General features: G+C 41.4%; 1 protein-coding gene across 4 annotated transcripts in view; it reads left to right on the forward strand.

The window, feature by feature from the left end:
• The window catches only part of BRD8 (bromodomain containing 8), a 230139-nt gene that overhangs the window by 43375 nt on the left and 174002 nt on the right, over positions 1-12762 (forward strand). For 2 of the 4 annotated variants that reach the window (XM_053717028.1, XM_053717029.1), the window contains exons 9-11: positions 3218-3433; positions 3548-3689; positions 4308-4484. In XM_053717028.1, coding sequence (XP_053573003.1) covers positions 3218-3433; positions 3548-3689; positions 4308-4484 — 535 coding nt within the window. The remainder of the gene's footprint in view (positions 1-3217; positions 3434-3547; positions 3690-4307; positions 4485-12762) is intronic. The other 2 variants (XM_053717030.1, XM_053717031.1) reach the window with 1 other exon arrangement.

The raw sequence follows: 12762 nt of genomic DNA on the forward strand, positions 1-12762 counted from the left end.
CGAACCCCTATTCCAAAAATTCCACACAGCGCACACTATAAGCCTGCTTTTAACACTTCGTTCTTGTTATTGACTTGATATGGTATGTACCGGTCTCCCCTTCCCAGGTCCCGGCCGCAGACCACATGGGGGGGGGGGCCCTCCTTATATTTTCTGTTAAGAACTGAGGCTGCTCGCAGAGTGTGGAGCCCTTTTAACAAATGTAAAACTATGCCACCCTAGGAGCCACCCTCCAAACCCCCCAGGAGACAAATAAAATTATAAAAGGGCATGAAAGCTATTCTGGAACTGCTTACAGATTGTCAGTGTGCTTGTACTGTTAGAGCTTATAGTTAGCGCAGCAGCCGGGGTGCTGATAGACAGTTGTTTAGAAAAGTAGAGATGCACTTATACCTAAGCATATTCTAACCTCTTATAAACATACAAGTTCTTTGCCTAAATAAAAAAAAAAAAAAAAACACTTAATTCAACAAAGAAGAAACCACAACAATCAACATTTTCAGGTGTACAATTTTGAGATGTATTTGATCCATATATATGATCCATGTTAAACTGTTTATATAAGATCCCTTCCACTGGGTAGGACTGCTTGTCAGGCTGCAGGTGGAGATTTTCTAGCGACATATATTGTGTGCTATACGTGGATTTAGAGTTGCAGGAGTCTCCCTTGCTCTCTTGAACAAATCGTCTCTCCGCACCATGTGCGACAAGCATCGGTATAGACCGAGACAAGATAGTAAGCATCCTGGTGCCTTTCTTGTCGGCCTGTTTTTGCTTGGTCATCAAAGCATCCTGTGGGGTCAAGTTGATTTGTAGATCTATTTCGGTCATTAGTGATCTGGTCTTCATCCGAATCAGCTTCACGCTTGTCTTGCCCTGTAATGGTGTTGCTGATTCAGAGCTAATTTCTTTGTTGCTTATGAGGGGGGAGGCCACAGGGGCGCCCTTTACCGCAGCCCCGTCCACCTCACAGATCACCTCTACCTCTTCTGACTTGATCTCAGCGTTGGGCTTGAACTGTGGTAAATTTGCAAAAAAGTCCCACGGAGCTCTATGTATTAGGCCCATTAAGCAATGTTCTATCTTGTCCAGGGTAGCGTTGAAACTGACTACGCAGCTGGGTTCTTTCTCGGCGGCCATCTTTGTTGCGTTGTGTCAATAATCTGAATAGACTTGAAGTCGTTATACGAGAAGGAGTCTGCTTACTTTATAAACTTGTGAGAATGTGGGTTAAAATTTCTGTAACCCATCCTGGCAGAAAACCTCAGAGAGCCGAGGGGGGTAGCGATACCTATCGGGAGCAGTCGCTCCTGATCTGTTCTGTCCGACCTTGAGCTCCGGCTTCAAAAATACAGTTACAGGCTTGAGTTATTATATTCCATCTACTAGTCCAGCTTTGCTGGCCTCTTTTAGCAGTTGTTCACTGTGATAATTATCCTAAACCAACAGTTTATTGGATATTCAGCTAGAGCACCAAGAAAATGCGACCGTCCACAGTCACTATTCGGACACGCCCCCTAAATTTAGTTTTTTTACTTGCATTTTTCTGCAAACAGTTATCTGCATTGTTAGCATGTTAGATAATATTGGGTTTGCACCTATTCTTTGCATTTCAATCTGGACTGATTAAGCAGTTAGGCACCCTCACCTCAAGCAGCTGGACAGGAAGACAATAGGGAAGTGGCTGCTAGATTTTGCTGCTTTGAAAGCTGCTCAATAGCTAATGTCTGTTCTGTGTACACATATTAATTTCAGACCTGCTAAGCTTTGCATCACTTTGCTGCAACACAAGCGGACAGCTCCACCTACTGGCTATTTTAATTAGTGCACTGCTTTTCAATGCTTTTCAATAGCAGTCACATGACTGAAAAAAAAAAGGTTGTTATTCTGCAACGGCGCAAATTGAACCGGCGTAAACCGAGTGCCACCTGTACATGTGTTCATTTTTTTCTGTATCTAATAGATAATAAAATCTTGTGCTATTTAGATATTAAGTACTATATATTAGAGAATTTTAAATTTTGATTTGCCTTTGTATTAACCTAACTTTTGAATGTATCACATTAAGAAGGTATTTGTTTTATTTATTTTTTGTCTGTGGTTAGAACAGGTCTTTGTCAGTGGTACTTGTGATGGGACCAGTAAGTGCTACAACTTAAATAGTTTTTGGTTAGAAACCATGCTTCCTCTTAGACATATGAGAGACATCATTTTTAATAGGAAAAAAATATTTCAAAGCAGGGCCTTACAGCCCACTATATATCATTTGGTTGATGTGAAAATTGCAATATCTTAATCACTTCCGCCCCAGTGTAGGTGATAAGACTGTTTGTCATTCTTGTACATAAATAAACCACTAAAAGAGATTTAAAGGTGGCTCACAACTATTACATAGTAAAATGACTTGATATCCATCACAATCCCCCAAGGAACACTCATGCTAGAGCACACTGTGAGAAGAAATTAGTTTTTTTAAATAGTGAACAATTAATTGTTTGCTGTTTTTCGCTAATTGAATCAGTGAAAAATCACAGCTAGATTTTTTACAACATGTATAAGGCCACTTCTACAGGAGACACGCGCCAGGGGAGTGGTCTGGGGTGGACAACTCTAATTGTAGTAGAATGCTCCACCTCCCAATGCATACAAAGTTGGGATGGTCTCTCTTTCTCTAAGGCTACGTAGCCAGGATGGAGTATGATACAGCTCCCATGCTCCATCACCACAAATACTTCAAAATATAAAGTGCACTATAACTAATTTGCAAACTAAGAAATCACCACACCCTTACAGTGAGTGTTTATTGCCTTACAGCAGTGATTCCCAAACCCAGTCCTTAGGACCCTTACTCAGGCCAGATATTCATTATATCTAAAGCACAGGTGAAATAATCAGCTGATGGGTGAGCGGATTGTTTCACCTGTGCTCTAGTTAAGATATAATGAAAATCTGGCCTGAGTAAGGGTCCTGAGGACTGGGTTTGGGAAACACTGCCTTACAGGCATTTCGTTAGGGATATTTAGCTATTCACCCCACAATATATAATTATAATATCTCTCATTAACCCTTTTAATATTGTGCTGGTTAGTTGGCTGCATGAGGATCAAATAGACGTAAGGGCCCCATTTTGGACAGCCATCATTGACATCATTGTTTTGTAAACATCTTTGCATGAAAAGTACCAGCATATTCATTTTGGTTTTCTTTTTATTTTCAGGTAAGTGTGGGGTCTTTGCCAAGCACACCAATCACCTCTTTCATTGGGATTCCTGATACCCCTCCTCCTACCTCCGCCCCCCTGGAATTCCCGTTGACCCCTGTGATGGATGACTCTCCCCAGAAAAAGATGCTAGGACAGAAAACTCCTCCCCCTTCCCCGCTGCTCTCGGAGCTACTGAAGAAAGGCAGTCTGTTGCCCACGAGTCCCCGGCTGGTATGGAACCCCCACCCTGGCCCCCACAGAGCGCCCTTACACCATCCAGAATTTTGCTAAGGGAGAAATTGTGTATTTAGAAGTGTCTTGCTATACCAATTTCCTTCTTTCCAGGTCAGTGAGGGCGAAATGACTTTAGCTTCTGGACACATTTCTGGTTCAGGTGTCCTGATGGATGTAGGTGTTATTCCATCCCTGCATGATGGGGAACTGCATGCCATTTCAGGCTCAATTCCAGCATCCCCAGTAGCTTCGGGTAAGTATCCTATATTTAATTTTCTTGTAATTTTCTAATGATTTCCAGATGTTGGTTGATCTGCTGGTTTGGTATTGAAGCCCTTAAAGGGACACTAAACCAAAAAAAATTATTTCGTGATTCAGATAGAGCATGCAATTTTAAACAACTTTCTAATTTACTCCTATTATCAATTTTTCTTTGTTCTTTTGCTATCTTTATTTAAAAAGCAGGAATGTGATGCATAGGAGCCGGCCCATTTTTGGTTGAGAACCTGGGTTATGCTTGCTTATTAGTGGGTAAATGTAAGCCTCCAATAAGCAAGCACTAACCATGGTGCTCAACCTAAAATGGGCTGGCTGCTAAGATTCCTGCTTTTAAAATAAAGATAGCAAGAGAACGAAGAAAAATAATGATAATAGGAGTAAATTAGAAAGTTGCTTAAAATTGCATGTTCTATCTGAATCACAAAAGAAAACATTTGGGTTCAGTGTCCCTTTAAGTTTTCTTTTTCTGGACTATTTTCCAATCACCCTTTTATTTTCACTTTTTCTTTTTTTTATGTCAAATCTCTTCTTCATAAAACATTTCTTGTTTCCTCTTCTATTCTGTTTTCCCTTCATGGTCTTGCGTTGCTAGGTGCTCCTACTCTGTCCCGGCTTCTAGAAGCTGGTCCTACACACTTTGCTGCACCTCTTGCTTCCTTCTCTGCTGTTGCCGCCAGTGAGCCTCCACCTAAACCTTTGCTGACCCCTTTAGAGCCCCAGGCCACCATTGTTATGATGTCAACACTTCCAGTGACTGCTGCTGTCCCAGGTAACTTTGCCATGGGATAAGTCTGTAATTGTTCTTTATCTGTATTAATTTATAGTAACTAACCCGTTAAATATCGTGAAAAGGTGGAAATAACTGTAGGCATCAGAACATGGGACTATTAAGTTAAATCTTTTTTTTTTTTTTTTTTATGCAGCGTAAATAATGCAGTTAGACTTACATTTTCTCTCTAAGCAGGAGTAGATCAGGCATTAGCTGTCATGGTGATGCAAAGCCCTGTTACCCTGAGAATTATATCCTTGTGTAGTTTATTTCAAGAGTATTCAACTTCCACACTAGAAGATTAGTATTATTATTTAAATAAATAATTTGTTACTGAACTGTGCCAGTGAACAAACTTAAGAAATTCTGTTAAAGGACAGTACAATTAAAAATGTATGCTTATGAAACAACACTAGTTAATGGGACAGTCTAGTCCAAAATAAACGTTCATGATTCAGATAGGGCATGCCATTTTAAACAACTTTCCAATTTACTTTTATCCCCAGTTTTGCTTTCTTCTTTTGGTATTCTTAGTTGAAAGCTAAACTTAGGAGGTTCATATGCTAATTTCTTAGACCTTGAAGGCCGCCACATATGAATGCATTTTCACAGTTTTTCACGACTAGGGTGTTAGTTCATGTGTGTCATATAGATAACACTGCGCACACACACATCAAGTTATCCAGGAGTAAGCACTAATTCGGCATCTGCTACACAGCTCATGTCTTGGTTCTCTTCCTATCTGTCTAACCGTACCTTTAGTGTAGCCTTCTCTGGGGCATCCTCTGCCCCGTTAACCTCTTTCTGTTGGGGTACCGCAAGGCTCTGTCCTCGGTCCCCTTCTCTTCTCAATCTACATGTCCTCAGGTTCCTTAATAAAGTCCTACATGTTTCATTATCATTTTTATGCCGATGATACCCAAATTTACCTCTCTGCACCAGAACTATCTCCTTCCTTGCTTACCCGTGTCATTAACTGTCTCTCTCATATCTCATCTTGGATGTCCTCTCACTGCCTTAAGCTAAATCTCTCCAAAACTGAGCTCCTTATTTCTCTTGTTAAGTGTATCCAGTCCACGGATCATCCATTACTTATGGGATATTCTCCTTCCCAACAGGAAGTTGCAAGAGGATCACCCACAGCAGAGCTGCTATATAGCTCCTCCCCTAACTGCCATTACCAGTCATTCTCTTGCAACCCTCAACAAAGATGGAGGTCGTAAGAGGAGAGTGGTGTTTTATACTTAGTTTATTTCTTCAATCAAAAGTTTGTTATTTTTAAATGGTACCGGAGTGTGCTGTTTATCTCAGGCAGTATTTAGAAGAAGAATCTGCCTGCATTTTCTATGATCTTAGCAGAAGTAACTAAGATCCATGGCTGTTCTCACATATTCTGAGGAGTGAGGTAACTTCAGAGAGGGAATGGCGTGCAGGTTTTCCTGCAATAAGGTATGTGCAGTTATTTTTCTAGGGATGGAATTTGCTAGAAAATGCTGCTTATACCGGATTAACGTAAGTAAAGCCTTAAATGCAGTAATAGCTACTGGTATCAGGCTTATTAATAGAGATGCATACTCTTTTATAAAAATGTAATATAAAACGTTTGCTGGCATGTTAATCGTTTTTATATATGTTTGGTGACAAAACTTATTGAGGCCTAGTTTTTTTCCACATGGCTGGTTTGATTTCTGCCTAGAGACAGTTTCCTGAAGCTTTCCACTGTTGCAATATGAGTGGGAAGGGCCTATTTTAGTGCTTTCTGTGCAGCTAAAAATACTGACAGAGACATTCAGCTTCCCTCTGCATGATACAGGACATCTCTGAAGGGCTCAAAAGGCTTCAAAGTCGTGTTTGAGAAGGGTAACAATCACAGTAGACTGTGGCAGTTGTTGTGACTGTGTTTAAAAAACGTTTTTGTCATTTATTATTCTGGTTTTGTTATTAAGGGGTTAATCATCCATTTGCAAGTGGGTGCAATGCTCTGCTGACTTGTTACATACACTGTAAAAATTTTGTTAGTGTAACTGCCTTTTTTCACTGTTATTTCAAATTTTGTCAAAATTTGTTTCTCGCACAGTAACGTTTTTTATATTGCTTGTTAAGTTGCTTTAAAGTGTTTTCCAAGCTTGCTAGTCTCATTGCTAGTCTGTACAAACATGTCTGAAACAGAGGATACTTGTTCATTATGTTTAAAAGCCATGGTGGAGCCCCATAGGAGAATGTGTACTAAATGTATTGATTTCACCTTAAACAGTAAAGATCAGTCTTTATCTATAAAAGAATTGTCACCAGAGGGGTCTGTCGAGGGGGAAGTTATGCCGACTAACTCTCCCCACGTGTCGGACCCTTCGCCTCTCGCTCAAGAGGCGCCAAGTACATCAGGGACGCCCATAGCGATTACTTTGCAGGACATGGCTGCAATCATGAATAATACCCTGTCAGAGGTATTATCCAGATTGCCTGAATTGAGAGGCAAGCGCGATAGCTCTGGGGTTAGACGAGATACAGAGCGCGCAGATGCTGTAAGAGCCATGTCTGATACTGCGTCACAATATGCAGAACCTGAGGACGGAGAGCTTCAGTCTGTGGGTGACGTCTCTGAATCGGGGAGACCTGATTCAGAGATTTCTAATTTTAAATTTAAGCTTGAGAACCTCCGTGTATTGCTTGGGGATGTATTAGCTGCTCTGAATGACTGTGACACAATTGCAGTGCCAGAGAAATTGTGTAGGCTGGATAAATACTATGCAGTGCCGGTGAGTACTGATGTTTTTCCAATACCTAAAAGGCTTACAGAAATTATTAGTAAGGACTGGGATAGGCCCGGTGTGCCCTTTTCCCCACCTCCTATATTTAGAAAAATGTTTCCAATAGATGCCACTACACGGGACTTATGGCAGACTGTCCCTAAGGTGGAGGGAGCAGTTTCTACTTTAGCAAAGCGTACCACTATCCCGGTTGAGGACAGTTGTGCTTTTTCAGATCCAATGGATAAAAAATTACAGGGTTACCTTAAGAAAATGTTTATTCAACAAGGTTTTATTTTACAGCCCCTTGCATGCATTGCGCCTGTCACTGCTGCGGCGGCATTCTGGTTTGAGGCCCTGGAAGAGGCCATCCATACAGCTCCATTGACTGAAATTGTTGACAAGCTTAGAACTCTTAAGCTAGCTAACTCATTTGTTTCTGATGCCATTGTTCATTTGACTAAACTAACGGCTAAGAATTCCGGATTCGCCATCCAGGCGCGTAGGGCGCTATGGCTCAAATCCTGGTCAGCTGATGTGACTTCAAAGTCTAAATTACTCAACATTCCTTTCAAGGGGCAGACCTTATTCAGCCTGGTTTGAAAGAAATTATTGCTGACATTACTGGAGGTAGGGGGCAGACTTTTTGTCTTTGCCCAGGCGTGGGCAAGAGATGTTCAGGATCCCTAGGCGGAGATCATATATCAGCGATATCTTCTGGACTTCAAAGCTCCCCTCCACAAGGGAGATTTCATCTTTCAAGGTTATCAGCAAACCAGATAAAGAAAGAGGCATTCCTACGCTGTGTGCAAGACCTCCTAGTAATGGGAGTGATCCATCCAGTTCCGCGGACGGAACAAGGACAGGGTTTTTATTCAAATCTGTTTGTGGTTCCCAAAAAAGAGGGAACCTTCAGACCAATTTTGGATCTAAAGATCTTAAACAAATTCCTCAGTTCCATCTTTCAAAATGGAAACTATTCGGACCATCAGTGGACTTAAAGGATGCCTACCTTCACATACCGATTCACAAAGATCATCATCGGTTCCTAAGGTTTGCCTTTCTAGACAGGCATTACCAATTTGTAGCTCTTCCCTTCGGGTTGGCTACAGCCCCGAGAATCTTTACAAAGGTTCTGGGCTCACTTCTGGCGGTTCTAAGACCGCGAGGCATATCGGTGGCTCCGTATCTAGACGACATCCTGATACAGGCGTCAAGCTTTCAAATTGCCAAGTCTCATACAGAGATAGTTCTGGCATTTCTGAGATCGCACGGGTGGAAAGTGAATGAGGAAAAGAGTTCTCTATCCCCACTCACAAGAGTCTCCTTCTTAGGGACTCTTAGGGACTCTTATAGATTCTGTAGAGATGAAAATTTACCTGACAGAGTCCAGGTTATCAAAGCTTCTAAATGCTTGCCGTATTCTTCATTCTATTCCGCGCCCTTCGGTGGCTCAGTGTATGGAGGTGATCGGCTTAATGGTAGCGGCAATGGACATAGTGCCATTTGCGCGCCTACATCTCAGACCGCTGCAATTATGCATGCTAAGTCAATGGAATGGGGATTACACAGATTTGTCCCCTCTGCTAAATCTGGATCAAGAGACCAGAGATTCTCTTCTCTGGTGGTTGTCTCGGGTCCACCTGTCCGAGGGTATGACCTTTCGCAGGCCAGATTATATCACGACTGTGGCTTACATCAACCATCAAGGGGGAACCAGGAGTTCCCTAGCGATGTTAGAAGTCTCAAAAATAATTCGCTGGGCAGAGACTCACTCTTGCCACCTGTCAGCAATCCATATCCCAGGCATGGAGAACTGGGAGGCGGATTTTCTAAGTCGTCAGACTTTTCACCCGGGGGAGTGGGAACTCCATCCCGAGGTGTTTGCTCAATTGATTCATCGTTGGGGCAAACCAGAGTTGGATCTCATGGCGTCTCGCCAGAACGCCAAGCTTCCTTGTTACGGATCCAGGTCCAGGGACCCAGAAGCGACGCTGATTGATTCTCTAGCAGCGCCTTTGTTCTTCAACCTTGCTTATGTGTTTCCACCGTTTCCTCTGCTCCCTCGACTGATTGCCAAAATCAAACAGGAGAGAGCATCGGTGATTCTAATAGCGCCTGCGTGGCCACGCAGGACCTGGTATGCAGACCTAGTGGACATGTCATCCTTTCCACCATGGACTCTGCCTCTAAGACAGGACCTTCTAATACAAGGTCCTTTCAATCATCCAAATCTAATTTCTCTGAGACTGACTGCATGGAGATTGAACGCTTGATTTTATCAAAGCGTGGCTTCTCCGAGTCAGTCATTGATACCTTAATACAGGTACGAAAGCCTGTTACCAGGAAAATCTATCACAAGATATGGCGTACATATCTTTACTGGTGTGAATCCAAGAATTACTCATGGAGTAAGGTTAGGATTCCTAGGATATTGTCCTTTCTCCAAGAGGGTTTGGACAAAGGATTATCAGCTAGTTCCTTAAAGGGACAGATTTCTGCTCTGTCTATTCTTTTGCACAAGCGTCTGGCAGAAGTTCCAGACGTCCAGGCATTTTGTCAGGCTTTGGTTAGAATTAAGCCTGTGTTTAAACCTGTTGCTCCCCCATGGAGCTTAAACTTGGTTCTTAAAGTTATTCAAGGAGTTCCGTTTGAACCCCTTCATTCCATTGATATTAAGCTTTTATCTTGGAAAGTTCTGTTTTTGATGGCTATTTCCTCGGCTCGGAGAGTCTCTGAGCTATCTGCCTTACAATGTGATTCTCCTTACCTGATTTTTCATGCAGATAAGGTAGTTCTGCGTACCAAACCTGGGTTTCTCTTGTTAAGTGTATCCAGTCCACGGATCATCCATTACTTATGGGATATTAACTCCTCCCCAACAGGAAGTGCAAGAGGATTCACCCAGCAGAGCTGCTATATAGCTCCTCCCCTAACTGCCATTACCAGTCATTCTCTTGCACCCAACGAATAGATAGGATGTGTGAGAGGACTGTGGTGATTATACTTAGTTTCATACCTTCAATCAAAAGTTTGTTATTTCTTTCATGTAATTAACAAGAGTCCATGAGCTAGTGACGTATGGGATATACATTCCTACCAGGAGGGGCAAAGTTTCCCAAACCTTAAAATGCCTATAAATACACCCCTCACCACACCCACAAATCAGTTTTACAAACTTTGCCTCCAAGGGAGGTGGTGAAGTAAGTTTGTGCTAGATTCTACGTTGATATGCGCTCCGCAGCAAGTTGGAGCCCGGTTTTCCTCTCAGCGTGCAGTGAATGTCAGAGGGATGTGAAGAGAGTATTGCCTATTGAATGCAGTGATCTCCTTCTACGGGGTCTATTTCATAAGGTTCTCTGTTATCGGTCGTAGAGATTCATCTCTTACCTCCCTTTTCAGATCGACGATATACTCTTATATTTACCATTACCTCTACTGATTCTCGTTTCAGTACTGGTTTGGCTTTCTACAAACATGTAGATGAGTGTCCTGGGGTAAGTAAGTCTTATTTTCTGTGACACTCTAAGCTATGGTTGGGCACTTTATTTATAAAGTTCTAAATATATGTATTCAAACATTTATTTGCCTTGACTCAGAATGTTCAACTTTCCTTATTTCCAGACAGTCAGTTTCATATTTGGGATTATGCATTGAATTATCATATTTTTCTTACCTCAAAAATTTGACTTTTTTCCCTGTGGGCTGTTAGGCTCGCGGGGGCTGAAAATGCTTCATTTTATTGCGTCATTCTTGGCGCGGACTTTTTTGGCGCAAAAATTCTTTTCCGTTTCCGGCGTCATACGTGTCGCCGGAAGTTGCGTCATTTTTTGACGTTATTTTGCGCCAAAAATGTCGGCGTTCCGGATGTTGCGTCATTTTTGGCGCCAAAAGCATTTAGGCGCCAAATAATGTGGGCGTCTTATTTGGCGCTAAAAAATATGGGCGTCGCTTTTGTCTCCACATTATTTCAGTCTCATTTTTCATTTGCTTCTGGTTGCTAGAAGCTTGATATTTGGCATTCTTTCCCATTCCTGAAACTGTCTTATAAGGAATTTGATCTTTTTTGCTTTATATGTTGTTTTTTCTCTTACATATTGCAAGATGTCTCACGTTGCATCTGAGCCAGAAGATACTACAGGAAAATCACTGCCTGCTGGATCTACCAAAGCTAAGTGTATCTGCTGTAAACTTTTGGTAGCTATTCCTCCAGCTGTTGTTTGTAATAATTGTCATGACAAACTTGTTAAAGCAGATAATATTTCCTTTAGTAATGTACCATTGCCTGTTGCAGTTCCCTCAACATCTAAGGTGCAGAATGTTCCTGATAACATAAGAGATTTTGTTTCTGAATCCATAAAGAAGGCTTTGTCTGTTATTTCTCCTTCTAGTAAACGTAAAAAGTCTTTTAAATCTTCTCTCTCTACAGATGAATTTTTAAATGAACACCATCATTCTGATTCTTTGGACTCTTCTGGTTCAGAGGATTCTATCTCAGAGATGGATGCTGATAAATCTTCATATTTATTTAAGATGGAATTTATTCGCTCTTTACTTAAAGAAGTACTAATTGCTTTAGAAATAGAGGATTCTAGTCCTCTTGATACTAATTCTATACGTTTGGATAAGGTTTTTAAAGCTCCTGCGGTTATTCCAGAAGTTTTTCCTGTTCCTAATGCTATTTCTGCAGTAATTTCCAAAGAATGGGATAAATTGGGTAATTCATTTACTCCTTCTAAACGTTTTAAGCAATTATATCCTGTTCCGCCTGACAGGTTAGAATTTTGGGACAAAATCCCTAAAGTTGATGGGGCTATTTCTACCCTTGCTAAACGTACTACCATTCCTACGTCAGATGGTACCTCGTTTAAGGATCCTTTAGATAGAAAAATTGAATCTTTTCTAAGAAAAGCTTATCTGTGTTCGGGTAATCTTCTTAGACCTGCTATATCATTGGCTGATGTTGCTGCAGCTTCAACTTTTTGGTTGGAAACTCTAGCGCAACAAGTAACAAATCGTGATTCTCATGATATTATTATTCTTCTCCAGCATGCTAATAATTTTATCTGTGATGCCATTTTTGATATTATTAGAGTTGATGTTAGGTTTATGTCTCTGGCTATCTTAGCCAGAAGAGCTTTATGGCTTAAGACTTGGAATGCTGATATGGCTTCTAAATCAACTCTACTTTCCATTTCTTTCCAGGGAAACAAATTATTTGGTTCTCAGTTGGATTCTATTATTTCAACTGTTACTGGTGGGAAAGGAACTTTTTTACCACAGGATAAAAAATCTAAAGGTAAAAACAGGGCTAACAATCGTTTTCGTTTCAACAAAGAACAAAAGCCTGATCCTTCGTCCTCAGGAGCAGTTTCAGTTTGGAAACCATCTCCAGTCTGGAATAAATCCAAGCCTGCTAGAAAGGCAAAGCCTGCTTCTAAGTTCACATGAAGGTACGGCCCTCATTCCAGTTCAGCTGGTAGGGGGCAGGTTACGTTTTTTTCAAAGAAATTTGGATCAATTCTGTTCAC

This window comes from Bombina bombina, chromosome 6 (genome assembly GCF_027579735.1).
Source record: "Bombina bombina isolate aBomBom1 chromosome 6, aBomBom1.pri, whole genome shotgun sequence".
Classification (NCBI taxonomy): Eukaryota; Metazoa; Chordata; class Amphibia; order Anura; family Bombinatoridae; genus Bombina; species Bombina bombina.